Source organism: Physella acuta, unplaced genomic scaffold (assembly GCF_028476545.2).
Source record: "Physella acuta isolate Inbredline_101_S28 unplaced genomic scaffold, ASM2847654v3 ptg000091l, whole genome shotgun sequence".
Lineage (NCBI taxonomy): Eukaryota > Metazoa > Mollusca > Gastropoda > Physidae > Physella > Physella acuta.
Window position 1 is genome coordinate 693,660 of NW_026731611.1, and position 27,346 is coordinate 721,005.

At 38.3% G+C, this 27,346-nt stretch overlaps 2 protein-coding genes across 5 annotated transcripts; both read left to right on the forward strand.

Moving 5' to 3' along the window:
• The first annotated feature begins 1,346 nt into the window (after positions 1 to 1,346).
• LOC131928664 (tubulin beta-4B chain) lies at positions 1,347 to 9,987 on the forward strand. The gene is made up of 8 exons (XM_059284741.1): positions 1,347 to 1,573; positions 2,070 to 2,246; positions 2,995 to 3,176; positions 3,416 to 3,544; positions 5,284 to 5,399; positions 6,225 to 6,539; positions 7,821 to 8,026; positions 9,125 to 9,987. The coding sequence occupies exons 1-8, from the start codon at positions 1,540 to 1,542 to the stop codon at positions 9,304 to 9,306; spliced, it is 1,341 nt and encodes a 446-aa protein (XP_059140724.1). The 5' UTR covers positions 1,347 to 1,539; the 3' UTR covers positions 9,307 to 9,987.
• Positions 9,988 to 11,691: 1,704 nt separating this feature from the next.
• LOC131928733 (anillin) lies at positions 11,692 to 27,275 on the forward strand. Of its 4 annotated transcripts, XM_059284832.1 has the most exons (25): positions 11,692 to 11,828; positions 16,548 to 16,698; positions 17,084 to 17,107; positions 18,302 to 18,427; positions 18,505 to 18,694; positions 18,777 to 19,026; positions 19,268 to 19,708; positions 20,408 to 20,731; positions 20,932 to 21,138; positions 21,248 to 21,433; positions 21,538 to 21,649; positions 21,733 to 21,926; positions 22,015 to 22,208; positions 22,349 to 22,760; positions 22,886 to 22,974; positions 23,108 to 23,249; positions 23,359 to 23,497; positions 23,618 to 23,773; positions 23,885 to 24,057; positions 24,197 to 24,269; positions 24,443 to 24,552; positions 24,675 to 24,761; positions 25,731 to 25,838; positions 25,953 to 26,125; positions 26,223 to 27,275. In XM_059284832.1, the coding sequence occupies exons 1-25, from the start codon at positions 11,811 to 11,813 to the stop codon at positions 26,359 to 26,361; spliced, it is 4,218 nt and encodes a 1,405-aa protein (XP_059140815.1). In that variant the 5' UTR covers positions 11,692 to 11,810; the 3' UTR covers positions 26,362 to 27,275. The 4 variants fall into 4 exon arrangements, with proteins under 4 accessions (XP_059140815.1, XP_059140835.1, XP_059140842.1 ...); XM_059284852.1 differs by lacking the exon at positions 20,932 to 21,138; XM_059284859.1 differs by lacking the exon at positions 19,268 to 19,708.
• The last annotated feature ends 71 nt before the right edge of the window (positions 27,276 to 27,346 follow it).

The window sequence follows — 27,346 nt, forward strand, 5'->3', positions numbered from 1 at the left end:
AAGAGGGGGAGGGAGTAGAACGGCATAGCACTTTTTGTTCTGACCGACCCCAGAGAGTCACTCACAAGAAGCAAGGGGTGGGAGGGGGGGGGGGGTTGATGATTTAAGTTACAAAGACCCGCGTGGAAGTGAAACATTGAAGTCTAGGGAACGATTAATTTATGTTTAAATACTTGTCTTTTATTTATGAATCTGACGTTTTGAAAAAAATTGTAATGCTAAATGAGGCTATGGCTGGGGTTCTAAAATTAAATAATTGTGTTTGTGGACACAGTGCTACAAAGTTCGAAATGCAATGGTAAAGAAATGCTTTGTGTTTAGCCTGCTTGCTTTGTTTTACTTTGTTATTTAAATAAACAAATATAAAAAACTCACACTAGGACTTACCAGTAGCTGGTGACGTCACGGCCGTAGCTGATGACGCCATAAATATCAAATAAAACACCCCAACGATCTTTACCTCCATCCTTGTGCGTGAGTACAGTGGTGGGTCTACTGGTGTTGTTGTTTCATGTCGGCACCAGGAAGCACGTGCAGAAAGTAGGTCACCGTGTGTACTCACCAGTTGTTGTAGAGCAGACTGCTGGCATCAAATAAACCTTTAACTCTAACTTATACCCTGATCGACCTTGACCGTGACTGTAACCCAGTGGCGTAGCGAGGTCGGGTGTCACCCGGTGCGGCACTTAATGGTGTCACCCTCCCCCCCCCCCCCCAGAGGCGTAGCGACCCTTCCCGGGGACAAACTTTTAAGTTTACGATTTGCACCCCCCTCAAGTTTTCGATTTGCACCCCCACCCTCAAGTTTTTCTCTATATATTTTTCTATTTTTTGCCTTGGTGTCACCCCCCTAAATGGTGTCACCCAGTACGGTCCGCACCCCCGCCCCCCCCTCGATACGCCCCTGCCGTAACCTTGCCCTATCTCTAGCTCTAACCCTTTCACTAATTTGTTTAGTGCCAATCAACAATCGATAGGTTAGGGGGTCATGTGATACTGCAGCTTTTGGTAGGAAGGTAATCGACAGAGGTAATTCATCTGATGGTAATCATAACTGGGTATTTATTGTGTGTGTGTGTGGGGGGGGGTCCTACTCCCTAACAATCCAGTATCACCATATCTAAATCGTCTACTGACATTTTTTTAAATCCCTGAATACGTAAATTAGTATTTACTATTTGATATGTGTTTTAAATTTTTCTTCTTACTATTAATATAAATTTTGCGCATCTCTCTAGTCTAAAAATAGCCCAATATGAATAAATATAAAAGAAAATCTCGTTTCATTTTCTATAAATAACTTAGGTTGAAGTGATGTCATAAAGCGCGTTTGACGTAATACGCACTATTTACTTAGAAACCATTGGCAAGAACGCAGGCTAAAGCAAATTTCTCAATATTTTCTGTAACTTTCCTAGTGCCAAACAAGTTCTTGAAGGGCTGTATTCGAAGATCACTAGCGGAATTCTGATAGAACCTGAGACAGCGACTTTATACTGAGGTGAAGCAGAGTGTTGGACGACTGGACGGGGACAAAAAATGCGAGAAATTGTTCATTTTCAAGTAGGCCAAGGTAAGTCTTCTGTAGTTAACTATCTGTGTTAACTGTGACAGGTTGGTAAACTGTCAGTAGTTAGAAATTAGTGTTAACTGTGACAGGTTGGTAAGTTTTGTGTAGTTAAATCACTGTTAACTTCGACAGGTTGGTAGGTTGTCAATAGCTAACTCACTGCTAATCAGCTTTACCATGACGTTAGATAAGCCTTAGTCAAACGAGTGAAACTGTATTTAGTGACAACAGTAAGGAGATACTGCAGACTTGTCCTCTAGAAAAAAATCGACTACTTTTCATTTTTTTCGGAAGTACAAATTGTTTTGCTGTTTTTAACCCAGCCAGGTCAATAGAAATAGTGCACTTCCCACTCATTGTAATTCTATAAAGCATGGTTGACGAATGGGTGACTGTGGTCAGAAGAAAATCTCCGGCTATAATTGAGGCTATGTCCATGTTTATGGTAAAGGTTGAGATCATCTGTAAGAGATTCTAGAAACGTGTCCTCTTGTTGCAGGCGGCAACCAAATTGGCGGGAAATTCTGGGAGGTGGTGTCAGACGAACACGGGATCGACCCCACGGGGACCTACCATGGGGACAGCGACCTGCAGCTGGAGAGGATCAACGTCTACTATAACGAGGCCACGGGCGGCAAGTACGTGCCCCGGGGGATCTTGGTGGATCTGGAGCCAGGTGGGTTAGCTAGGTCGTCTGTGTGGGTCGTCTGTGTGTGGGTTGTCTGTGTGTGGGTCGTCTGTGTGTGGGTCGTCTGTGTGTGGGTCGTCTGTGTGTGGGTCGTCTGTGTGGGGTGTCTGTGTGTGGGTCGTCTGTGTGTGGGTCGTCTGTGTGTGGGTCGTCTGTGTGTGGGTTGTCTGTGTGTGGGTCGTCTGTGTGTGGGTCGTCTGTGTGTGGGTCGTCTGTGTGTGGGTCGTCTGTGTGGGGTGTCTGTGTGTGGGTCGTCTGTGTGTGGGTCGTCTGTGTGTGGGTCGTCTGTGTGTGGGTCGTCTGTGTGTGGGTCGTCTGTGTGGGGTGTCTGTGTGTGGGTCGTCTGTGTGTGGGTCGTCTGTGTGTGGGTCGTCTCTGTGTGTGTGTGTGTGTGGAGGGGGGCGCCTGTGTACGTGTGGTTAGTCTGTGTGTTGGTCTTCTATAGATGGGTAGTCTGTGTATGATGTGTGTTGTTTAAAGCAGTAGGCTACATCAACATGTGTATGCAGGGGAGGATATCCCAAACGTATGGGGAGGAAATCCCAAACGTATGGGGAAGATATCCCAAACGTATGGGGAGGATATCCCAAACGTATGGGGAGGATACCCCAAACGTATGGGGAAGATATCCCAAACGTATAGGGAAGATATCCCAAACGTATGGGGAGGATATCCCAAACGTATGGGGAGGATATCCCAAACTAGCGCCCCTATAATCAGATCCCAAATTGTACAGGAACGATGGACAGTATCCGATCTGGACCCTTCGGACAAATTCACAGACCGGACAATTTTATCTTCGGACAATCCGGGGCCGGAAACAACTGGGCCAAAGGTCATTACACCGAAGGGGCGGAGCTAGTGGACTCAGTCCTAGATGTCGCTCGAAAAGAGGCGGAGTCTTGTGATTGTTTACAGGTAAAGGTCGTGTGATGTTTCCAGGGAGGTAGAACATTTCAAATGTTTAGATATAGAACATTTCACATGTTCAGATATAGAATATTCCACATGTTTAGATGATGTAGAACATTCCACAGGTTTAGATGATATAGAACATTTCAGCAGTGTAGAGACTGAATTGACATAATACCATCTGAATTTTGTGATGTAATGACCGACTTTGAGCAGATGTGTGTGACGTCATGACATACTTTCAGGGCTTTCAACTTGCTCACTCCCTGGGTGGGGGCAGCGGCTCGGGTCTGGGGACACTGGTCATCAGCAAAGTCAGGGAGGAATACCCGGACAGGATCATGACCACCTACTCCATCGTCCCGTCCCCTAAAGTAAGTACTACTTACTCTACTAACTGTACTTCAGTAGGCCATAGACTCCAGCTATGTACTGTGCTCCAGTAGACTCTAGCTATGTACTGTGCTCCAGTAGACTAGCTATGTACTGTGCTCCAGTAGACTAGCTATGTACTGTGCTCCAATAGACTCTAGCTATGTACTGTGCTCCAGTAGACTTATTATGTACTGTGCTCCAGTAGACTCTAGCTATGTACTGTGCTCCAGTAGACTAGCTATGTACTGTGCTCCAGTAGACTATGTACTGTGCTCCAGTAGACTCTAGCTATGTACTGTGCTCCAGTAGACTAGCTATGTACTATGCTCCAGTAGACTATGTACTGTGCTCCAGTAGACTAGCTATGTACTGTGCTCCAGTAGACTCTAGCTATGTACTGTGCTCCAGTAGACTAGCTATGTACTGTGCTCCAGTAGACTAGCTATGTACTATGCTCCAGTAGACTATGTACTGTGCTCCAGTAGACTAGCTATGTACTGTGCTCCAGTAGACTCTAGCTATGTACTGTGCTCCAGTAGACTAGCTATGTACTGTGCTCCAGTAGACTAGCTATGTACTGTGCTCCAGTAGACTAGCTATGTACTATGCTCCAGTAGACTATGTACTGTGCTCCAGTAGACTCTAGCTATGTACTGTGCTCATGAAGACTAGCTATGTATTGTGCTCCAGTAGACTAGCTATGTACTGTGCTCCAGTAGACTAGCTATGTACTGTGCTCATGAAGACTATGTACTGTGCTCCAGTAGACTAGCTATGTACTGTGCTCCAGTAGACTCTAGCTATGTACTGTGCTCCAGTAGACTCTAGCTATGTACTGTGCTCCAGTAGACTATGTACTGTGCTCCAGTAGACTCTAGCTATATACTGTGCTCCAGTAGACTCTAGCTATGTACTATGCTCCAGTAGACTATGTACTGTGCTCCAGTAGACTCTAGCTATGTACTGTGCTCCAGTAGACTAGCTATGTACTGTGCTCCAGTAGACTCTAGCTATGTACTGTGCTCCAGTAGACTCTAGCTATATACTGTGCTCCAGTAGACTCTAGCTATGTACTGTGCTCCAGTAGACTAGCTATGTACTGTGCTCCAGTAGACTAGCTATGTACTGTGCTCCAGTAGACTAGCTATGTACTATGCTCCAGTAGACTATGTACTGTGCTCCAATAGACTAGCTATGTATTGTGCTCCAGTAGACTAGCTATGTACTGTGCTTCAGTAGACTCTAGCTATGTATTGTGCTCCAGTAGACTAGCTATGTACTGTGCTCCAGTAGACTATGTACTGTGCTCCAGTAGACTATGTACTGTGCTCCAGTAGACTCTAGCTATGTACTGTGCTCCAGTAGACTCTAGCTATGTACTGTGCTCCAGTAGACTCTAGCTATGTACTGTGCTCCAGTAGACTAGCTATGTACTGTGCTCCAGTAGACTAGCTATGTACTGTGCTCCAGTAGACTAGCTATGTACTGTGCTCCAGTAGACTAGCTATGTACTGTGCTCCAGTAGACTAGCTATGTACTATGCTCCAGTAGACTATGTACTGTGCTCCAGTAGACTCTAGCTATGTACTGTGCTCATGAAGACTAGCTATGTATTGTGCTCCAGTAGACTATGTACTGTGCTCCAGTAGACTCCAGCTATGTACTGTGCGCCAGTAGACTAGCTATGTACTGTGCTCCAGTAAACACATGTACTAACTTGCTGTACACCTGTGAACAGGTCTCTGATGTAGTTGTAGAACCTTACAACGCCACCCTCTCCATACACCAGCTGGTAGAGAACACAGACATGACCTACGTCATTGACAACGAGGCGCTTTACGACATCTGCTTCAGGTAGATTAACATCGATATTCTCCTTTATTTAATAAACTTATGACATTGCCTGTTTACATTGGTAATTAAACTTAATACATCGATAATCTCCTTTATTACTTAAGGTAATGACATCAATAATCTCCTTTAATTAAACTTATGCCAATACCTAATCTCCTTTTTAAAATAAATTAGTATCGCTAATTAACCTGTATTAAAACTTATCATTTGACTAATCCACCATGTTAAATTAACTTATCGTTGTCCTACCATAAAAATAAATTTGACAACATCGTTAGTCCACAATGTAAACAAATTCTGTTCTTGACGAGCTAGACTTGATTGATACGTCTACCTAAACTTTTGTTCTTGTTTTATACAAATATGGCGGGGTTAGGTTAGCGATACCAGTTTAGATAAATACTTCGCCTCGAATTCTTAGGCTTTCATCTACAAGACCGTTTTAATAAACATCGCATTTCCTTTACCAGATCGTTTTAATAAACATAAAATTTTCTTTACAAGGCCGTTTCAATAAGCATAATTTTTTCTTTGCAGACAACATAACATTTTCTTTGCAGATAACATAACATTTTCTTTGCAGACAACATAACATTTTCTTTGCAGACAACATAACATTTTCTTTACAAGACCGTTTTATAAACATCACAGAATTTCTTCCATTTACATTACTGAAAGGTTAAGACAGTAGTATTTTTAATATTTTGCTGTAAAAAATGAATCTGTAATTTTTGTAATTAGTTAAATTATTCCAATTGAAAAGATGTGTACCAGAAGGCCTATAATGAATGCCATTAACCACTGTACGTCTGCTTGAATGTCCAGAACTTTGAAGCTCACAACGCCGACCTATGGGGATCTGAACCATTTAATATCAGCCGCCATGTCGGGCATCACGACCTGTCTCCGCTTCCCCGGCCAGCTGAACTGTGACCTCCGCAAGATGTGTGTCAACATGGTCCCCTTCCCCCGGCTGCACTTCTTCATCCCTGGCTTCGCTCCCCTGACGTCACGCGGCTCCCAGCAGTACCGCGCCATCACGGTGCCGGAGCTGACGCAGCAGATGTTTGACGCCAAGAACATGATGGCCGCCTGCGACCCGCGGCACGGCCGGTACCTGACGGTGGCATGCATGTTCAGGTCAGTTGGTGTCGTATTTGTAGGGTCCACTGTAGCTCATGTAAGTTTAAGTTGGTGCCGTCGTTGTTTACTCTTGTAGGGTCCACTGTATCTCATGTAAGTTTAAGTTGGTGCCGTCTTTGTTTACTCTTGTCGGGTCCACTGTATCTCATGTAAGTTTAAGTTGGTGACGTCTTTGTTTACTCTTGTAGGGTCCACTGTATCTCATGTAAGTTTAAGTTGGTGCCGTCTTTGTTTACTCTTGTAGGGGCCACTGTATCTCATGTAAGTTTAAGTTGGTGCCGTCTTTGTTTACTCTTGTCGGGTCCACTGTATCTCATGTAAGTTTAAGTTGGTGCCGTCTTTGTTTACTCTTGTCGGGTCCACTGTATCTCATGTAAGTTTAAGTTGGTGCCGTCTTTATTTACCCTTGTAGGGTCTACTGTATCTCATGTAAGTTTAAGTTGGTGACGGCTTTGTTTACTCTTGTCGGGTCCACTGTAGCTGATGTAAGTTTCAAGCCTTCTTTCCTGTTTTTTAATTCATTCCTTTAATCGATTGTTTATCTCAAAGCGCTGCTAATTTTACTAAACAAAACCCCACATACCTTTATCTAATGAGCAATGTTAATTTCGGGGGGGGGGGGAGGGGATTGGTTCAATGTGTCCCATCCACAGGACATAACAGAAAACTCTTATTTATACATTTTTCGCTCACTCCCTCTATTGCCCATCCACCCCTTCCCACTGGAAGTTTCAAATAGAAAAAGACATTTGAAATAAAACCTGCTAATGAGATGTTTAATACCATCGCCTTATTACGTTTAAACATTTTAACGCAGGATAAAAGTTAATTTTGATAACTAAAATTGGTACGCACATCGTTGATAATTACATGATGAAGTAGTCCAAAAGGACCAAAAACCCTCTCCACCCCTTTACCACATTTGTTCACTTAATTTCCCCTTCACCCAGCCTTGATCTGTGAGTGTTGGATCACTTATGTTTTGTGTAGCTGTTTTCTAATACCACGAGGGGTAGCCAATTTACAATGTTTTCTAATGCCACTAGGGGTAGCCAATATAAAGCTGTTTTCTAATGCCACTAGGGGTAGCCAATATAAAGCTGTTTTCCAATGTAATGCCACTAGGGGTAGCCAATATAAAGCTGTTTTCTAATGCCACTAGGGGTAGCCAATATAAAGCTGTTTTCTAATGCCACTAGGGGTAGCCAATATAAAGCTGTTTTCCAATGTAATGCCACTAGGGGTAGCCAATATAAAGCTGTTTTCTAATGCCACTAGGGGTCGGATGTCGACGAAGGAGGTTGACGAACAAATGCTGAACGTCCAGAACAAGAACTCGTCCTACTTCGTCGAGTGGATCCCCAACAACGTCAAGACAGCCATGTGCGACATCCCGCCCAGGGGCCTCAAGATGTCGGCCACATTTGTCGGCAACACGACGGCCATACAGGAACTCTTCAAGAGGATATCGGAGCAGTTTACGGGTAGGTTGTAGGTTTTGTGGTAGGTTCTAGGTGGTAGGTTGTAGGTTTCCTGGTAGTTTCTATGTGGTAGGTTGTAGGTTTCGTGGTAGATTCTATGTGGTAGGTTGTAGGTTTCGTGGTAGGTTCTATATGATTCGTTGTAGGTTTCGTGGTAGGTTGTAGGTAGTAGGTTGTAGGTTTCTTGGTAGGTTCTAGGTGGTAGGAATATGTTTCGTGGTAAATTGTTGATGGTAGGTTCTAGGTTGCAGGTTAAAGGTGATAGTTTTTAGGTTGTAGGTTGTAGGTGGTAGGTTTCGTGGTAGGTTCTAGTTGATAGGTTGTAGGTTTCGTGGTAGTTTGTTGATGGTAAGTTCTAGGTAGTAGGTTGAAGGTGGTAGGTTTTAGGTGGTAGGTTGTAGGTAGGTAGGTAGGTTGCAGGTGCGGTAGGTTGACGGTGTTATGTTTTGGGAATACTTTTACGGGTGGTAGCTTTGTGGTTGGCGGTTTGTGGTGAGTCGAATGTTTTGTGCTGTTTGAAGGTTCACTGGTAGGTTGCATGTGGTAGATTGTCGGTAGTAGGTTGTAGGTGGTAGGTTTAGGCATGCTTTTACTTGCGTTTTATCCATCGGTTTACTGGTTAGTAATCTGCGAGTTAATCTGTGAATGCTATATGAAATAAAATGTTTCATTTTCCTGGGTTGAAAAGTTATTAATTATATGTGATATTGAAGCCTGACATTTTCTGTTACTGTCTCTTTCTAAAATCGCTTCCTCTGGGACTTTGACTTTAAATACCTGACTTTGAAGTGTCTGACTTTGAATGTTGACTTTGAGTGTCTGACTTTGAGCGCCTGACTTAAAGTGTCTGACTTTGAATGTTTACTTTGAGTGTCTGACTTTGAATGCCTGACTTTGAATGCCTGACTTTGAGCGCCTGACTTTGACCGCTTGACTTTGAAAACCTGACTTTGAGCGTCTGACTTTGAATGCCTGACTTTGAATGCCTGACTTTGAATGCCTGACTTTGAATGTCTGACTTTGAATGTCTGACTTTGAATGTCTGACTTTGAATGTCTGACTTTAAACACCTGACTTTGAATACCTGACTTTGGTCCCCAGCCATGTTCAGGAGAAAGGCCTTCCTCCACTGGTACACTGGCGAGGGCATGGACGAGATGGAGTTCACTGAGGCCGAGTCCAACATGAACGACCTGGTCTCAGAGTTCCAGCAGTACCAGGATGCCACAGCTGAGGAGGAGGGAGAGTTTGAGGAGGAAGAGGAGGAGGGGGAGGCGGCGTAACGTGACCGACAGACTTTCCGATTCCATTTTTCATGACCGTTTGAATGTGATATCCGCGGGGGTTGGTTAGATACAGCATCTATCATACAGTTGATACAGCATCTGTCATACAGTTGATACAGCATCTATCATACAGTTGATACAGCATCTGTCATACAGTTGATACAGCATCTATCATACAGTTGATACAGCATCTATCATACAGTTGATACAGCATCTATCATACAGTTCATTCATTGAACATTTGCAACTGTTACCTGTAGAACAATTAGTTGAAACTATTATCTATAGCAAAGTAGTTGAAACCATCAATAGATGTCTGCAGCACATAGTTAATTTTTAATTGAAAGTTACAGTGAATATCTAAAGAATCAAATTGTTTAAAGGGTCCTGACTGACTCTCGTTTAACCGACGATTTCCAGTCTGGACCCACTTACAACTAGGTTGTAAAGGAAAGAATAGTTATTAGCATAGGCTGGCTTAGATTCTAACATAAGGGAAACAATCCGGGTAAATCCGGACAGGGAGAGCATTTGGTGAAAGTAGCAGAATGAATGTGACATTTTCACTGTTTGTAATGATTTACATGATTTACACGATTTACAGTTTAATTTACTTTGATTTACAATTGTTTACACTTGTACAACGGATTGAGACTGACTAATAAATTGGACACTGACTGATGTAAAAAAAATGCTTTTGTTTTATTTCAATGGGGTCAATACAAATGACTTCGCACTTGGTATGGGGAAGGGGGGGGGGGGAGAACGAGTTGCTCCTTGGCTGATGAATGGCACATTTTAACTTTTATACCGGGGTTCGTGCACAGGGGTTGGGTTGATTTAAGAAGATAATTTAGTTCACAGAGGAATAGGTAGCGAACACTTAATGAGCTAGTTGTGATATTGAAGCCTGACTTCTCTGTAAACTTTGATGGGCTACTTCTCGAAATAAATCCAAACTGCAGTAGTGGAAAGGTGGGTGTTTTTTTTTTAACAGGTCATTCAATAACTATTTTTAGTTCAATCCGCCTATAAATAGGCTTTCCAAACCTAAAAATAGCAGCTAAAATGAGCTTTTTTGGCACCCCTAGGGTTGGCGCCCGGGGAGATATGTACCCCCCCCCCCTCGTCACTACTCTGGTGTGTAGGTATGTGCATAATTTTTATTTTCTGGATATAGAAAATATAAATTTAAAGCAGCAGATGTTTTTGACTATTGAGAGCATCAGAAATAAAAGCAAACATAGTTAAAGTTATACATTGTAAAAAACAATCAGAAACAAGGTGAGAGTGCAGATACATCACTTCTTTTTTAAAAGCAAAAGTAGTGGGGGTTTTTTTTTAAAAGGGCTATATTAAAATGGAAGCAAATTTTTGTCTTGTTGAATAGTTATGGAGGTTATCTGCCACGCCCCCTAACTTTTATTTTACCATTTTATTTTCGATAATTAACGTCGAATGTTTAGTTTTTAACTAGTCCAACGACCGAGAATCACTATGCAGGCATTATGTAAGTAGACTTGCTTACAGCGAGTCAACCATGCTGGGGTATAAGCCGCTACACTCCCAGGGTTTCTTCCACTCTTTTCTCTGGGGGGGCACTTGAAATTTTCGGGGAGGGGGGCGGTAGACTTTCTTCGAGGGGGAGGACGGACACTGTAAAAAGTATATATTTTCTATATAAATTTCATTTCGTTCGGGGGGGGGGGGTGGAGGGCAGAGCTCGCCCCGAAGAGATGCCTGGAAGAAACTCTGTACACTCCCAGTCACATGACCTGAGCCATTTTTTCCCCCGATGTAACTTACTCAACCTATAGGTGTCGGCCTCTAGTAGTCTAGTTCACGTCGCCGTGTTGTTTCTTCCGTTTGCATCCCCCCCCCCCCTACCAGTAGGTGCTGAAGATTGTTGGAAGTCGTGCGTGCAAGACATATGAAAATAAAAGATAAGTAATGTGGTTTGGAAACATTTCCCCATACAGAGGCCATATTCTTAACCAGTGTTCGCCCCCCCCCCCCCCCCCCCCCACCATAAATGTCTGGAAAAAAACCTTGTTCCCCTTTTTCTTGAAATAAGAAACTAATCTAGGCCTAATTTAGATTATGATATTTTAATGGCATTAACCTTATTAAAGTAATTTTTACATTGAGAATATCACATTAAATAGCTTGCGTTTCTTTGTATTTTGATATCCTGTAGGTAAACTCTAGTTTACCTGACGTGTAGCTCTGTTTAAAACTTAAAACTTTGAATTTATATTGGACTTGCCTATATTTAAATACGGCAGGTTGACTTGGCCTTATGACCTTTTCGTGAAGATAAAACTAAAAGATAACAGCGACCAACCAAAATGAGTTGGCAGTCTCGCGTGAAACCTCGCGATTTCAACCGCCAATTTTGAAAAGTTCGTATTATTGTTGTTCACGGAAGTGCAATGTTAACACTGAGTTGAACTAAAATTTAAATTTGTTTTGCAATAGGCCTAAACTAGAGAAGAAACAGAATGGATCCAGACACGCAGGTCTGTCTTTGTCCTACCTATTCGATTCTCTTTCTATTATTTAATATTATAGATTCTACTCTACTAGATCTAGTCTAGGTTTTTTTAGTCTAGCGAAGTGTCTAATGAATCAATGATTATATTTAATATTATTTAACTATTTATTCACTATTCCCAGTATGATTACTCATTTACTGCCAGTAGGCCTAATGAATGAGGGCTAATGAGGGTAATCTATCGTTTTAGGTACGTAAAATCGGCCGCGACTAGTAATGTGAAAAACAGGTGACTCCTTACATTTTAATAATTATTTCACATTTTGAGGAGGACTTTTGAAAAAATGCAAAAATGTTTCCTTGTTTCATTTATGTACCTGTTTTTAAACAATTGAATTAAAACTTTTCAGTAATAAATGAACACCAGCGATGTTTCCAACAGATGCAACCACGCTCATTTACTATAGCAGCCATCTTGTTAAAGTTTTATTTTTATAGACATATAGTGCGAGATTCAGGCGGAAGTCACTCTATTTTACAAATGGCTGCTGTTTATATAGCAAATCTTGCTTGCAGACACAGCTGTTTAAAGTTAATTTCTGGCCTATATTGATATATTTAGCCATTGATTTAGGTTTATTATTCATTTATCTATAATATTTGACACAAACATATCACAATATACTTCTATTACAGCCTTGACAATGAGGTAACGTTTTCGTACATTAATAGCCGCGGGCGATTTTACGTACCCAAAACGATAGATTACCCTAATGAGTTAGCCTTACTAGATCTCTAAATTATTAGATCTCTAGATAGAGTCTAGTTTTAGATCTAGATTAGATCCAGATCTCTAATTATTATTCGTTTTTTTTATTAGCCTTTCGGACTTTTCACAATAATGACAACGAGCCGACCCGTGGCGTCCGTGGCTTATCATACGCCGCTATTGGCTATTTACTATTGTTTTATTTTCTACTTTTCAGTAATTTTCATAATTTGTGAATTCGACAGTACCAATGTTGCCACTGAAAATATTTGCTTTAAAACACTACCCCCCTTTCCCCCAACCCCTACCCTATACGCCCCCCCCCCCCCCCCCCGTGAAAGCAGCCTCCTCTTAGTTACCTCCTCTAAGTTTAAAATCATTTCAAACTAAATTTTCTGCCCCTAATAGCCGTCACTAAACCCGGCTCTAGGATTGTAAACATTTAGAGTTTAGAGTGAACCACCGCTCACCTGACCATGTGGGGGTGGTAGTGATAGAGAGGGAGAGAGGGGACTGCAAGCCGCGCTTGCAGCTTGTTTTCTAACGTCTCCCAGAAGAGAATTATAGATTGTGACTTTTTTATAGGCCTAGATCTACATAATTTAAAATTAACAATTTAAAATGTTAAAAACCAATTGAAGCTGTGTGGACATTGCATTGTATTTTTGGTAATCTATCATTCTAGGTGTGTAAAAATCGCCTGCGACTAGTAATGTGAAAAACAGGTGACTCCTTAAATAATAAATTTTAATAGGTATTTCACATTTTGAGGAGGATTTATGTTTTGAAAAATTCAAAAATGTTTCCTTGTTTCATTTAGGCCTTAGGCTATGTTATGTAACTGTTTTTAAACAACTGAATTAAAACTTTTCAATAATAAATGAAGACTAGCGATGTTCCCAACAGATGTAACCATGCTCATTTACTATAGCAGCCATCTTGTTTATTTTTTTTTATTGTAAACTAATAGCGCATGATTCAGGGGAAGCCACTCTAACTTACAGATGGCCACTTTTTTATAGCAAATCCTGCTAGCAAACACTGCTGTTTAAAGTTAATTTCTTGCCTATATTGATATATTTAGCCATTGATTTAGGTTTATTATTCATTTATCTATAATATTTGACACAAATATATCACAAAATACTTCTGACTTCTATTAAAGCCTTGACAAAGGGGTAACTTTTTCGTACATTACTAGCCGCTGGCGATTTTACGTACCTAAAACGATAGATTATAGTATTTTTGTATTTTGCAGGTTCAATCCATCGATCACATCACTGCTTTCATACCTTTGGCATTTATTTATTACAATTAGATCTAGGCCTACTAGATCTAGATCCATGGCCTATCCAAATTTTATTTTTGCTGGTAAATTTTCAGAAAGATAAAGACATGTCCCTTATATTTTTGCTAAGAGAAAAAAAACTTGGGAAAATTGTGATTAACTGATTAAGTTAAAAAGATAAAAATAAAATAGCACTGCTCTTAATCTATAGGCCTACCTCACTCTGTCACAAATACGGCTATCCCAACAGACTGGAAATTACCTAGATCTAGTATATTTAAAACATTTAGATCTCTAGAATGTATTACTATTAAAGACTAATTACTCAACTTTCTAATAGAGTCCTTTCATATGACGTCACGTCCGTTCGTGATACCTACGCCCGCCGCCACAGTGGTGTACACAAGACGTAAACACAATCAGCTGTTCGCCAGCGCTGGACGTGTTGACCAGCGCTGGACGCGTTCACTGTATGTAAAGAACCGCACCCGCGGAAAAGGAAAAATACGTTAAAAAACTTGAACTCTTAGGAATTGAAGATCCTTATACTGTTATTGACAGTTTCGTATAAATAAATATGTGGACAAAATTTCTAAATAAAAATACTGTTAGTAATACTGTTTGCGTTTAGAGTTAAAGTAGCCGAATCTGATCAAATGCAGTTCTCGATACTTTGTTTCATGTAAGGACAGTAAAATAATAAACTTCATTTTAATTATAAAAGATAACTATTAATAAAACAAATATGCACGACCTTCACAAATACTAATAGTAAAAGACAAAGTCAAAAGTAATATTATAGGCTAATAAGAATAACAAGATCTAATAGTAGGCTTATACCTGGCTCCGCTGGGTAGACATAGAATCTAGAATCTACTTCTTTACTTAAATTTAATTACTTTAGATCTACATTCGATTCAAAATACACCCATAATAAATCAAAAGTAGTCATAATAGGCCTAATAAAGCATTTAATTGTCTCTAAGATCTAAAATCTCGCTCTATTATCTAATCATTTTTTTAGCAAACGAAATTTTCTGAAATTGAAATAGATTATATGACTAGACTTAGATCTAGAATCTGCTACTTAAATTAAATTGTAAAAACTTTATACAAGCATGTAGTTGATATTATTGTAGTAGAAGGCTTTAATAAATTACTAAGGCCTACCTACTTTGTTGTCTTTTTACAGCAATATGTATCTGATACTGGACTGAGTTTAATTAAATTCAAATTCATATCTAGTAATTGGTCTACTAAGTTTTTGTAGCCTAGTAGAACAATCTAGATCATACCAGCCAACAACAAATAACCACATTATTATTATTAGGTTAATGATTAGGCTAATTTTTTTTTTAAAATCCACTGTTTATAAAAGAAACAAATCAAGCTAGAAACATTATAAGTGAGATGGTTTAGAATAATAACAATGGACCCAGTCTACAATTGATACAATTGCAGGTCTACATAGGGCCTACAGTCTAGTAGTTTACAGTAGGCACCTAGTGTGTAGCTAGTATACTAGTGTGTAGCTGTCCAGAGTTAAGATTCTTAATGCCTTAATGCTTTCCCCTGATAAGCCGTGTGTGCTATAAATGACATAACATGACACCGAGGTGAGAAGTGTTGAGGGGAGAGCAGTGGGACTTTCCCCTTTGTTCTCCCTGCTGGGCCCTGAGGGTCAAAATTATATAAGAAATACTATCTCTGTGGGGCTGGGTATCACGGAGGTGAGACATTTTCAGGGGAGGGCATGGCAGACTCCTCTTTGGTTTTATTGTGGGCTAGATACAGGTGGGGACAGCCATCATGAAGGTTGAACGTCAGTATTAATGTGTCTGATTACTTCCCTGCTGGATTATAAGGGTCTTAAATTGTATAACATGCTACCCAGATTGGTTATTACCCATGGATTATATTAATCGTTGTAGTGTGGGTTTTGTAGAAGTTAAGTGGTCTCACGTTTGCTACAGTAGATAACCGCTAATATATTACTGCATTTGATCAGCTTCGTCTACTTAAACTCTAAACGCAAACGGTATTACTAACAGTATTTTTATTTAGAAATTTCGGCCACATATTTATATTATCCACGAAACTGTCAATAACTGTATAAGGATCTTCAATTCCTAAGAGTTCAAGTTTTTTAACATATTTTTCCTTTTCCGCGGGCGCGATTCTTTACATACGGTGAACACGTCCAGCGCTGGTGAACACGTCCAGCGCTGGCGAACAGCTGATTGTGTTTACGTCTGATGTACACCACTGTGGCGGCGGGCGTAGGTATCACGTGATTTAGGTCACGTGTTTGCAAGGACTCTATAAAATAATAAACTATTACTCTAGCAGAGACATATAGAATCTATAATCGTGGACGCCTTTAATTAGTATAGTCATGGACACTATTGGGACTCAGCATTTAGAATAAGATCTAGGAGTCTGTGTATTTTTTAAGTTACGTAAAGTAGTAAGTGGTCCTATGAGTTAGTAGAGATTAATTGATACAATGCATTAGGCATAAACAATATTTGAAAATTATTTCCTCACATGGTTTTATTTTTGTATAGTAAATTTGTTTCATGATCCTTATCTTGTAGCAGCTATGCTTTACTTACTGATGTTTAGCTGGGTTACAAACATTTACCCTGCATACATTTTTCATGCAATGTCTACTTTATGAATGGCAGAGACTCATTGAGAGGACAAGGCAGAGAAGAGAGATACTTAACCAGAGAATAGCTGGTATGCCAGAAGCTGCACCTCGTAAACGTAGAACACCTGTACTTGAAAGCGATGGATCTGAAAAAATTCTTACAGAGGTGCAGAACAACCAAGATGGTATGTTACTTCAGCTGTCTCTTTTTGTTGGTTGCCTAGTCTACATATTAACTAATTTTTTTTTTTTTACCTAAACCTCAGATTAGTGAATACCATAATTCTGATCAAATTGAGTTTCTCTTTATAAAGTATACGTCCTACTACAAATTTTAACCTTTAGAGAATTCCTAAACTATGTGGTATGCAATGAAAAAATGAATATCAAAGCCCTTGTATGAAGCTTGGAGGCCATTGCTGTTTGGTCTTGCCTACAAAGCATGTTTGCAGTCCTATTGTCAGAAGTAGAAAAACTCGATGCTGATTTAGTTCAAACATTTTTATAATTTAGCAAATGTATTTTATTGCTTAAATAACCATGTTTTCATTTTTTCCCACCCCCATCTAGGCATTACAGATGCACCATATTATGGTATTTCATTAAAAAATAAAATTTGTTAAAATTCTTGCTTTAAATTTATTCTGTTTCAAGGGATGTATTCTACTGACACTAGTATAATGGTTTTCATCATTTAATACACAATTTTTATCCCTGCTAAACTTTATTTAATTAATCATTTAACTACTTCACACCAAGTAAATTCTCAATATTTAATTCTAAATACAATGTATAACATACACATTTGCTTACAGTTTTTTCTTAATGTATGTTATATATTTAAATCACAGAAGATAAAACAATTTCTGGTACCATTTTCCTGGCTAACACTTAGAAGTTACCTTGTGTATTATCTTTAAACATTTTTGGTTCTCTCCCTTTCAAATTATTATACTCTGAAACAATTTTTAAACTCATTGCACTTCAATAAATGTGTCATTTTATACAAATAGTGAAGCCTTTGCAATCTCAACTAAAAAATTGTATCTAATAGTTCAAATAGTAGTTTGTAAAGTCAATTTTAAAAGGCATTACATTCGTTTCTTAAAATTTAGAATTTTTTTTCTGCGAATAAAGAGATTTGTTTAGCTGTACATGCTTGAAGGAATCCTTTTAAATTACCTCACTTTTAACATCTTATACACTCATACTATCAGGATTAGGTGGTCTATTTTATGCAAGGAGCTGACTGTTAAAACATGGGATAGTGTCTGCTTGTTACTTTTTTGTGTAATATTAAATTAAGCCGATGAGATAACTGGGTGGAGAAAGAAACAATTATTATATTTGATGGTAAAAATAGATAGCCAAACCTATATTTACTCCAGATTGAATATTATATATTGTATTGAATATTGAATAGTTACTTCACTAGCTGTATGAAAATGTTAGTTCACTAAAATTTGATCTAGACTTTTGGGGAAACCTTGTTTTTTTTTTTTTGACAAACAGTTGTGTTAACAGTGGTATTATTTGTTCACATTTTGGTTCAATTTATTTCAATTTTCTTTCATTTCAAAACTGATTTATCATTGTATATAATTTTTAAGTTTTTTCAAATGTATTTTGTAAATTCTAAAGTCATGTAGCCAAAGGTAAAAAAAATTTAGTGGTAAATGAAAGAAAACAATGTGTAGACAGAAACATTTTCTTTGGCATTTTGACATGGTTTAATGTAGATTCCTACTAGATAAGTTTCTCCCATGTGTAACATTTTTTTATCTACAGAATCTCCAAAACGTCAATGCTTTCGTGATGTAGAGCAGACCTTGAAACCTGATACTCCTGCCATACAGGGTGTGCATTCACGTGCTAAGGATTTGTCACACCTTCTTACTAAAGATAATAATGAAGGTAAGATTCGTTGAATGGGGAAGTTCTTTGAAAGGTTAAAATAATTTCTTTTTTTAAACCAATGTGTTCTTCTGCAGAAAATGTTGAAGTGCCAACTCCAAAGCCTAGGAAAAGCATTTCATCTCCTCCACTTGAGAAGAGAGGTTTGCCATCACCGGCCAAGGCAGAAAATTCATCCAGCATTTCCTCTGCCAGAAAAGGGCGCTTTGCTGCCCTAGCTCAACATATCAATAATTTTGAAGATGATTTGACACGCCATGTTATACAGTAAGTTGTATTCAGCTTTTTGTATATTTCATAATTATCTTTGTTTACACCAAAAAACAATGAAATATTAAAATTGTTGCAGGAAAGAAGAGGAGAAGAAGCCAAGATGGCAGCCCCCAGCACCAGCTAAAGCAGAAACCCTACCCAAAGCTAGTGTTGTCTCCTCTGGTAAAGGTCCTGCTCCCAAAGCTCCAGTAGCCACCACCGTAGCGTCTAGTGTGGCTGCCAGTAGTTCACCTAAAAAAACACATGCTCCGCCTACACCCAGGAATAATGTGCCTAAAAGTCCTGCCTCCACTTTGACAAGAAACTCGCCTTTGAGGACATCCAAGGTAAATGTTTTAATTTTGTTTGAAACATACGTTACCTCATTATCTACTTCATAGGTTCAATGAAAATGGGCATGTTATTTTTTTTTTCTATTCATGTTATAATGTATTGCTACATGAATTAATGTGAATGTATTTATTTAATTCACATATGTTAAACTACGTAATGCCATTTAAAATGAATCTAAAAGCTTGTAAAATTTCAAGTGTCGCATGTTGGTTCTACTCATCTACTTGCTAATAGGTTGAACTGAATAGCTCACCAAAACCATTTTCACCTGCCTACAAAGACAACGTGATTTCTCCAGTCAAATTTTCCGTTGATTTGACAGCATCTGCTAAGTTAGCCACTCCCGTAAAGTCAGTTATAAAACCAGCAGGGTCTAATTCACCTGCCAGAACATGGAACTCCCCACCATCAGATCTGCCTGTCAATGCCCCAGGACTGAATGAAACGCCTCCTGAAAGTGATCTGAACAAAACCATGGATGAGCCTACATCAAAACCTGTTTCTCAGAGAATGGCCACTTGGGCCCAGAAGACAGAGACCCCCAAGTCAAAGGTGATTGAACCATCCAGACAGCCACTGTCTTCTAAACTGGCGTCATTTGAAAAGAAAATTACAGAAAGCACTCCAAGATCTGGGAAAGCCTCCTCTGTGCATGTACCAAAAACCCCCAAACAGGTTGAAACTCTTTGACATTTGCTTGCTAACACTGCTTCTGCTAACCAAGTGCTGAAGGTTTTTTTAATGCATGCTTCTATTGCTCATTTAATAAAAGCTGATTATTTTTTATTTGCATGAGCATGTTTTACCTTAAATAAAATTTATATTTTTTAAATCTAATTTGTTTGAATTTATATTAGAAACTTATTCGTTTAGTGGAGCATAGGCCATCTACCATAATCTACCACTTTGTCCAGTCTCTAGTTGTTTTAAGCTATACTAAATTTACATAACATTCAAAATTTACAAGTAACTTTATAGTAAATTAATCTTAGAGGAATCAGTTTGTTGGCTTTTTGCAAGAATCTGCACATAAAAGTTGTAATGATTAAGAGGCCTTGTATAGTTAGCGTAATAAATAGTTATATATATACACATATATATGTACATAGATTATTCTCTTTGAATGCTCTTGGTTTTGTGTAAGATATATGCTACAGAATGGGTATTATGCAATACTCATTAGAAGCTTTTGAAGTCCAGCTTAATAGAAACTAATATTTTTGTTTTTTGTGCATTATGTTCATTTATTAACTTAGCTCGTCTTAGCGTAAAATTTAAAAAATTCAATTTTGTATGGCATACCACAGATTTTAGTAGTAAAAACACAAGACTGCTTATATTTCTTCTCAAATAACTCATGGTGTTCATGTTTAGGTGTGTACACCAGCGTTGTCAGCCTCTACTCCAGTTCCAACTAGTGCTGTACCAACAAAGGTGCGAGACCCATCTGAGCTGCCAGTGTCTCAACGCATGTCACAAATGCAAGAAAAGCTTTCCAACACTCCGCTGCGTCGACAAGATGAACCCACAGCTTTCCCAGTGGGTGCCAGGATGTCAGCTTGGGAGACTATGACAGCCGCCAACAATGTCAGCAATGTGAAGAAAGTAAATCCTGCTGATGTTGCACCAGTCACCCCAAAGCCTCGACCTTTCTCCAGCATTGTACCAGGCTCATCAGCAGCACCTGCCACTCCACAGGTCAGTGTGTAGCTCATCTTCAAATGCTTGCCGTCCCATTTAACTATTTTATTTTCTAAAATTGATTTAATTGCGGTTTATATTTTTACTGAAATGTTTCACTTCTTTTTATTTGATTATTAAAAAGCAAGTTTTTATTAGAAAAATGTATAAGTCACATTTCAATGTGACTGATTTGTTTAAGGCTTTTCTTGTTACAGAATCCACCTCCACCTCCTCCTGTTACTAAAAGTGTTACACCAGCTAAAAGCTTTAGGGAATGTATAGAGGAGAAGGCATCCATCATGTGGTCAAAAAAAGGTGTAGATATGTCCAGTAGCTCCCCTGCCATGACAGGACCAGAAAAACAGTCTCCTTCCAAAATGCTTTGTAGGACGCCTAGCAAAATCATTCACTCCCCAACTAAGGTTATTTTCTCGCTGCTTTTCTACTGGTCAAACTAAATGCAATGATCTGATTGTTTAATATCACTGTCTGTAGTCTTGTCTTCAAAGTTAACTTTCAATTGTTGAGCAGGTTAGTGAAGGAACAAAGTCAGCCCAAAAGCTGTTGGTTGAACGGTGTCAGGATAGCATCACTACTGCTAGTGCTAAGGCTGCTCAGGAAAGGGCTTCAAGAATGGCAGAGCTTGGAGTTATTCAGAACAGGTGGAAAAATGGTATTCTAAGAGATGACAATTCATCATCTGATGAAAGTTCTAAGGTATTTATTTTTACTAGACCTACATTTGTTTAGTTTTAGTTATGTTGGATTTTACATCAATTAGATTTCCTATCAGTTACAGCTAATGTAATTATTTGTTCTAGGTTGCCCCTGTTGATTCTAAAGTAGATAGCAAGACGCCTGAGAAACCTACTTCAGAGCCGAAAACCCCAGCAAGCAGTAGAAGAGAGGAGGCTCGCAACAAAGCTAGAGCAGGTAGTGTCTTGAATCATTGTTGGGATTATTTATAGCATGCTGAATTCATTGCATGTTAATTTCTCTTCATTTAATCTGTGCAGAGTTTAACAGCAAGTTGGCCGAGATTGGTCTTGTTAGTGACACCTCATCGAAAAAGGAGCTTCCAGCTACAGGCCTACCTGCCAGTGAATCTAAAACCAATACCAAACCCACAACTGGTGGACAGACTAGCAGCATCTACAATCTGATCAAAAAGAGAGAAGAGATTAGTTCTCAGACTGTTGAAGAAAAGAAGGTGAAACTTTTTCTAGTTCAAACTGTTTGCATTCACAGGAGACATTGTGTGATAAAACAACAAATTAACAAAATTCTTTAAACTACAGGTTAAATTTAATGACAGTTTTGATGACAGTGATGATGATTCTGATCGCAAAATTCCACGATCAGCCAGAAAATTGACATCACAATCTTCAGAAGAAAAGGAATTTAAAGTACCTGAAGTACCCAAAGCCAAGGAAGAAAAAGAATCAGATGGTGCTACTAGCTCAGATGTTGGGGATGAGGAGTTTGGTTCCAGGTATTCATTTCCTCGCTCTGTTTTGGAAACTAGTTAAGAGGGAAATAAGATTGATGTGTGGGTGTATATGTGACCGTACAGTTAAGGTACACTGTTTTTTAATAGCAAATATTTCAGCTAATTTTATTTGAAAATGTTAGGTTCTCATTGGATATTGATGATGATGATATCAGCCTGAAGGGTTTTGTATCTGAAGCTGTAAGAAGGGAGAGTATCCTGCCTGTGCCAGCTCAAAGATCGAGTCAGTCAGAGAGTTCTGGGGATGAGCTTGGTGGCACTGGTGACAGTGAGGGAAGTGTGGACATGCCATCCTCCTCAAAGCATGGTGGATACCAGGCAGATGATGACAGTATGGATGAGGAGGATGATTCACAGAGAAATGCAGTGGATGAGTTGTTGGATGAGGCTATGAGTGATACTTCAGATGATTACGACCCTGATATGGATCCGAACAATGTGGTTTTGAGAAGACCAAGGCCAAACAATGATTATGATCCGGATATGGATATTAACAATGTACAGATGAGGAGAAAGACTACTGATCCAGTTCCAGTAAGGCTAATTTTTTTTCTGGAAGAGAAAGTGATTATCACATCTATTAAAATAAGGAGACACTGTAGTAAATAGCAACTAAACATTTTTTAAATGGTTCATGTTAACTATTGTTTAAAATTTAGGCTCACAGAAACTACAACAGAGGAACAGACTCAACAGAAGATGAAGATGACAATAGACCATATAGTCTACAAGCTTATAGAAAGAGCGCGTAAGTGACTTGATACATAGCTTTTTGTCACCATTTTTTGTGTGGATATTTAGAGAAAAGCAATTGTTTAATTGTGGTTCTGGTTTGTATTTTTTTAAGTAAATAATAAATTATTTCTTCATTGGTCTATTAGCAACATTCATCAGCATATGATGGAACCCATTGTTCGTAGTAGCAGGTATGCAGGAAAACCAGTCGAAGAAGAGGAAGTGAGAATGCCTGCTGTCACTGAACCCAGAAGGGATGATAGACGAGCTGTTCAAGAACGTATTAAAGTAATCAATTTGCTTATTTAGGCTTTTTGGCTTTGAGTAACTAAAATTATTCAAGTTGTAATTTTTTTTTTAAAGCTCCTAATTACTGTTTGTATGACGTGTGTTGCAGGAATTACAAGAGTTGGTTCAGCAAGAACAAAATGTGATCATGCAAACAAGCAATGCCCTGAACAAGTGCTGCATGGGCAATTCTTATTTTGCTGGCTCTGCTGAACAAGTGGAGTGTAACAAGCTGTTGCTGATTGCTTGTGAGTATAGAACTATTTCTTTTGCTTGCTTTTTATCTTGCTTGTATGATGTATTATCTCTTTTAAAAAAAATAATTCCTGTTTGTTCTATATTAACCTTTTTATTAATGACTTTTCTAGGTCAAAAACGTCAGTGCTACATGACAGAAATACAGAGACTGAAAGAGACGGGAGTTTTGTCCCATGAAGGGCCTGGGCCACAGGGGTCTCTGACAATCAGTGATATCAGATTACCTTTAAAGAAGGAGTTTGTCACCAAGATAGGGACTTCCCAAGGTAAATTGAAAAAAAAACATTATCTAACTGTTGTGCTGATATTGTTAAATAGAAAAGACTGTTTTGTACCTTGTTTATGTAGTTAAAATGACTTGTATGATTTGCCACCAGATACTACGACACATTACTTCATACTGCTGTTTAAGAATGGTTCCCAGCTGATCTGTACCCAAATGTTGTCTACCCATGATCCTATGATGAGAGGAAGTCTGGATTTTCCCAACTTAATTAAAATTAATGGGATCACTGGAAACTTTAAACTTGTGCTTGATATTTACAGCATGGTAACTTGAGCTTCTTATTCCATGCATTGCTTTCAAATCATTCACTAGTCATTCATCTTTTTAAAATGTATTGAAATATCCGTATATTAATTTAATAAAAGATGATTAGATTTTTCAAGTCTAGTATTTCATATTTCAGAGTGTTAGCAAAGAATACTCTAAAGACAAAAAGAAAAAGACTCCTAAAAAATCAAAGGGCTATGCCATGGCTTGTAAGTATTTGACTGAATTCTCTTGAGTTAGAATGTTCCTCTTACAGTCACTTCACAAGGACAAAAGATTTTTTTGACTTATTTTGTTAGTGCTACTATATGTGACATGCTAATAACTGTCAGTAGCTATTGCATAGTATTTTAAGTGCAGTGAATTGTTTTGATTGTTACAGTGGAGAGTCCTGGAGGACCAACAGCTGTTAGAACAACAAGTTTTAGTCATGTGACTTCACTCACACTTAACATGAAGTGCTTGGATAAAAATTCTTTTCATTTAGAAAGAGTAAGAATTAATTTGGTCTTATCCTCATTCCACCCTTTTCTACTATAATTATTTTTAAAAAATTTACTTGTTAAGTATGTCATGAATGTAGTTTAACAATGTTAACTGTATATTTCTTTCAGCTTCCCTACTTGTCTCCTTTGTATGGTCAGATTTTCATGAGATTAAAGTGTTTAATGGAAGTCAATGTTGAAGAGAGAGGCTTTTTGGTAAGTTGTTAACATTTGAACATTATTTTATATGAATCTTTTTACCTGAGTACTTACTTAATCCTCATCACTCCATTTTACCTGAGTGGAGTTGATTTATCTGACTTAAATCACTAAATATGATTATCTAATTATTGAGGTGATTTCCTGCACACACAAAGTTTTAAACTCTGGTCAATAACAATTAGCCATTCCTTCAATTTGACTAGGCATACCATTGCACTGTAATATTTTAATGTTTTTTAACCATTAATGTCCCATTCATTCTACCAAAACTCCACCCATGACGGCCCAATGTAAGGAGCATAACTCTGTATGATCAAGTGAATAGTTTCACAAAATATTTGTTTTTGTCTAAATGAAATTGAAAATTAAGATAAAAACTACTGCTTAATGTTGGGAATAAACCTGGCTTTCCAACAGTATTAAATAGAATATATTATATTCGGTACAAGTACAGTATAAAAATAAAAAATGTCGGAGAAAATTCAAAACAGGTCATTTTCGGTAGTCAACTTTATTTATTTTTGTCTAAACAACTATGCATCGAATTTAACAGTTAAATATCAATTTGGTTATGTTTAAGATATATAATTCATAAAATACATGCCTAGATACGTTTAGAGGCATTAATTTATTTTATTTTTAATACTTAATCTACTAAAAATAGGACAGATGAGTCTAAAATTTCGAGATAGAAAGGATTTATTATTTTTTATCTTTCAAAAGCGCCATTGAAATTAGAAAACCGGAAAAGGATGCTGAAACTATCCGACTTCCTGTTTAGTTAAAAATTAGGATTTGTAGGCCAAATTTTAATGAAACAAATTTAATTTTTCTATGCGTATTGTAAGCGGGCGTTACGGGACATTAACGGTGTCGGGCGGCAGCGGGTGTTACGGGACATTAACGGTGTCGGGCGGCAGCGGGCGTTACGGGACATTAATGGTTAATATATTTTTATCCTAGACAATGTTTGATGACGTCAGTGGATTTGGTGCTTGGCATCGGCGCTGGTGTGTGTTGTCAGGAAACAAACTTTGTGTTTGGAAATACCCTGATGATGAAACTCGCAAGGTAATCTTCTGCACACTTTTTTCTTTACACCTACTGCTGTTTGTTCACACACATTGCTTTCTGCTACTGTTGGTTCACACACTAACTTATTGGGGATTGGATTGTATTTTTAAGGATCCCATGGCCATAATAGATTTGAAGAGGTGCATCACAGAAAAGGTTGGTCTGGTGCCTCGAGATATTTGTGCCAGACCCAACACCTTTGAGATGGTGACTGTAAGACAGCCCCTGAAAGGTGAACATGACACTCTAGTGACTAAAACCTATAACTCCACAACCACTGTCAGGTAGGCTGGGTTTTTTTAAGTTTGTCTCTTTTCACTGTAAACATCAGCTGTGTGAAGGAAAAAACTTGACAGTAAACACATGCTCTGCTTGTTTCAGACACCAGATATCTGCTGACTCTAAAGAAGAACGAATTGTTTGGTGCAATAAAATCAACCGCACTTTAGCCAACTTAAGGACCTGGAATGCAGATGCTCTGAAACCATCAAAACCACAAGCCACATCATCCTACCATTAGTTGCTGTATTTTTAATTTACACATTTCTTTCAACTTGAACCACTTCTCCACTACTTTGTCATGCTTCACCTTATATTTAATCCTGATATTGAGTGAAATATTTGCTTTAAAATGTACATAACTGAATAGAGTAGTTGCTGGCATTGTGGATTATGATTTAGCTAGCCATTGGTAATTATTTTACATCATATGTTACTGGGACAGATTAAAAGAAGGCTGAAACTACTGAAGTCAGTCACATGGGCTTATCTCTCTAGTGACAAGATTGTGGTAAATTATGTAATGTTGTGTTGCATGACTTGTGTCACTGTGTATATTAGGTGTATATATTTTGTGTATCATATTTATAGCATCATATAACATTTTTCTTGTTGGAGTTACCATTGTTGGTATATAAAAAATTTAGAAGCAACTCATGTTTTTTTGAAAACATGTATTGTTCTGTAGTAGGGATCTTATTTTGCATGTCTTTCATATCAAGTGCCTTTTGATGCCTTATATTTTTTGACATAACAAAATACTTGCAGTCTTCTTGTTTACATATTTTTAAATTTCAGTGACACCTTATCAGTTTTGTAGTCAGAGTACTTTTAATATAAAGTTTATAGTTGTATTTTCAGAAACTTTACATTTTTTTAAAACGGACTAAGCTAGAGAATATTTTACTGTACATCCTAAATTTTGGCTATAAGTCTTATAAAGTTCATCATCATTGACATTGTAGTATTTATATACTGGTCACAACTATTAAGCTTATTAATGTATTTGGAAAATTGGTATATTTAGCATGGTATAGTTGTTGTATTGCATTAATGAAATTATATTAGAGGAAACTAGCTCCGTAATTAATGTACCATTTTACTGTAAATTGTATTGAAGAATTACAGGAGCAGAAATAAAATGTTTTTAATTTATCACAGTATTATTCAGTAATTTGCAAATTTTGTTTATGTGGGAGCAGTAAACTGTGCTCTGGTTTAAGTAG

Bases quoted from the DNA above. Each gene is read 5' to 3' on its own strand.
- LOC131928664 (XM_059284741.1), top strand. From the start codon at position 1,540: ATGCGAGAAATTGTTCATTTTCAAGTAGGCCAAG. The intron at 3,177-3,415 runs GTAAAGGTCGTG...ACATACTTTCAG, and splicing joins AGTCTTGTGATTGTTTACAG to GGCTTTCAACTTGCTCACTC. The intron at 5,400-6,224 runs GTAGATTAACAT...TTGAATGTCCAG, and splicing joins CTTTACGACATCTGCTTCAG to AACTTTGAAGCTCACAACGC.
- LOC131928733 (XM_059284832.1), top strand. The intron at 24,553-24,674 runs GTAAGAATTAAT...TATTTCTTTCAG, and splicing joins ATTCTTTTCATTTAGAAAGA to CTTCCCTACTTGTCTCCTTT. The intron at 24,762-25,730 runs GTAAGTTGTTAA...TTTTTATCCTAG, and splicing joins TTGAAGAGAGAGGCTTTTTG to ACAATGTTTGATGACGTCAG.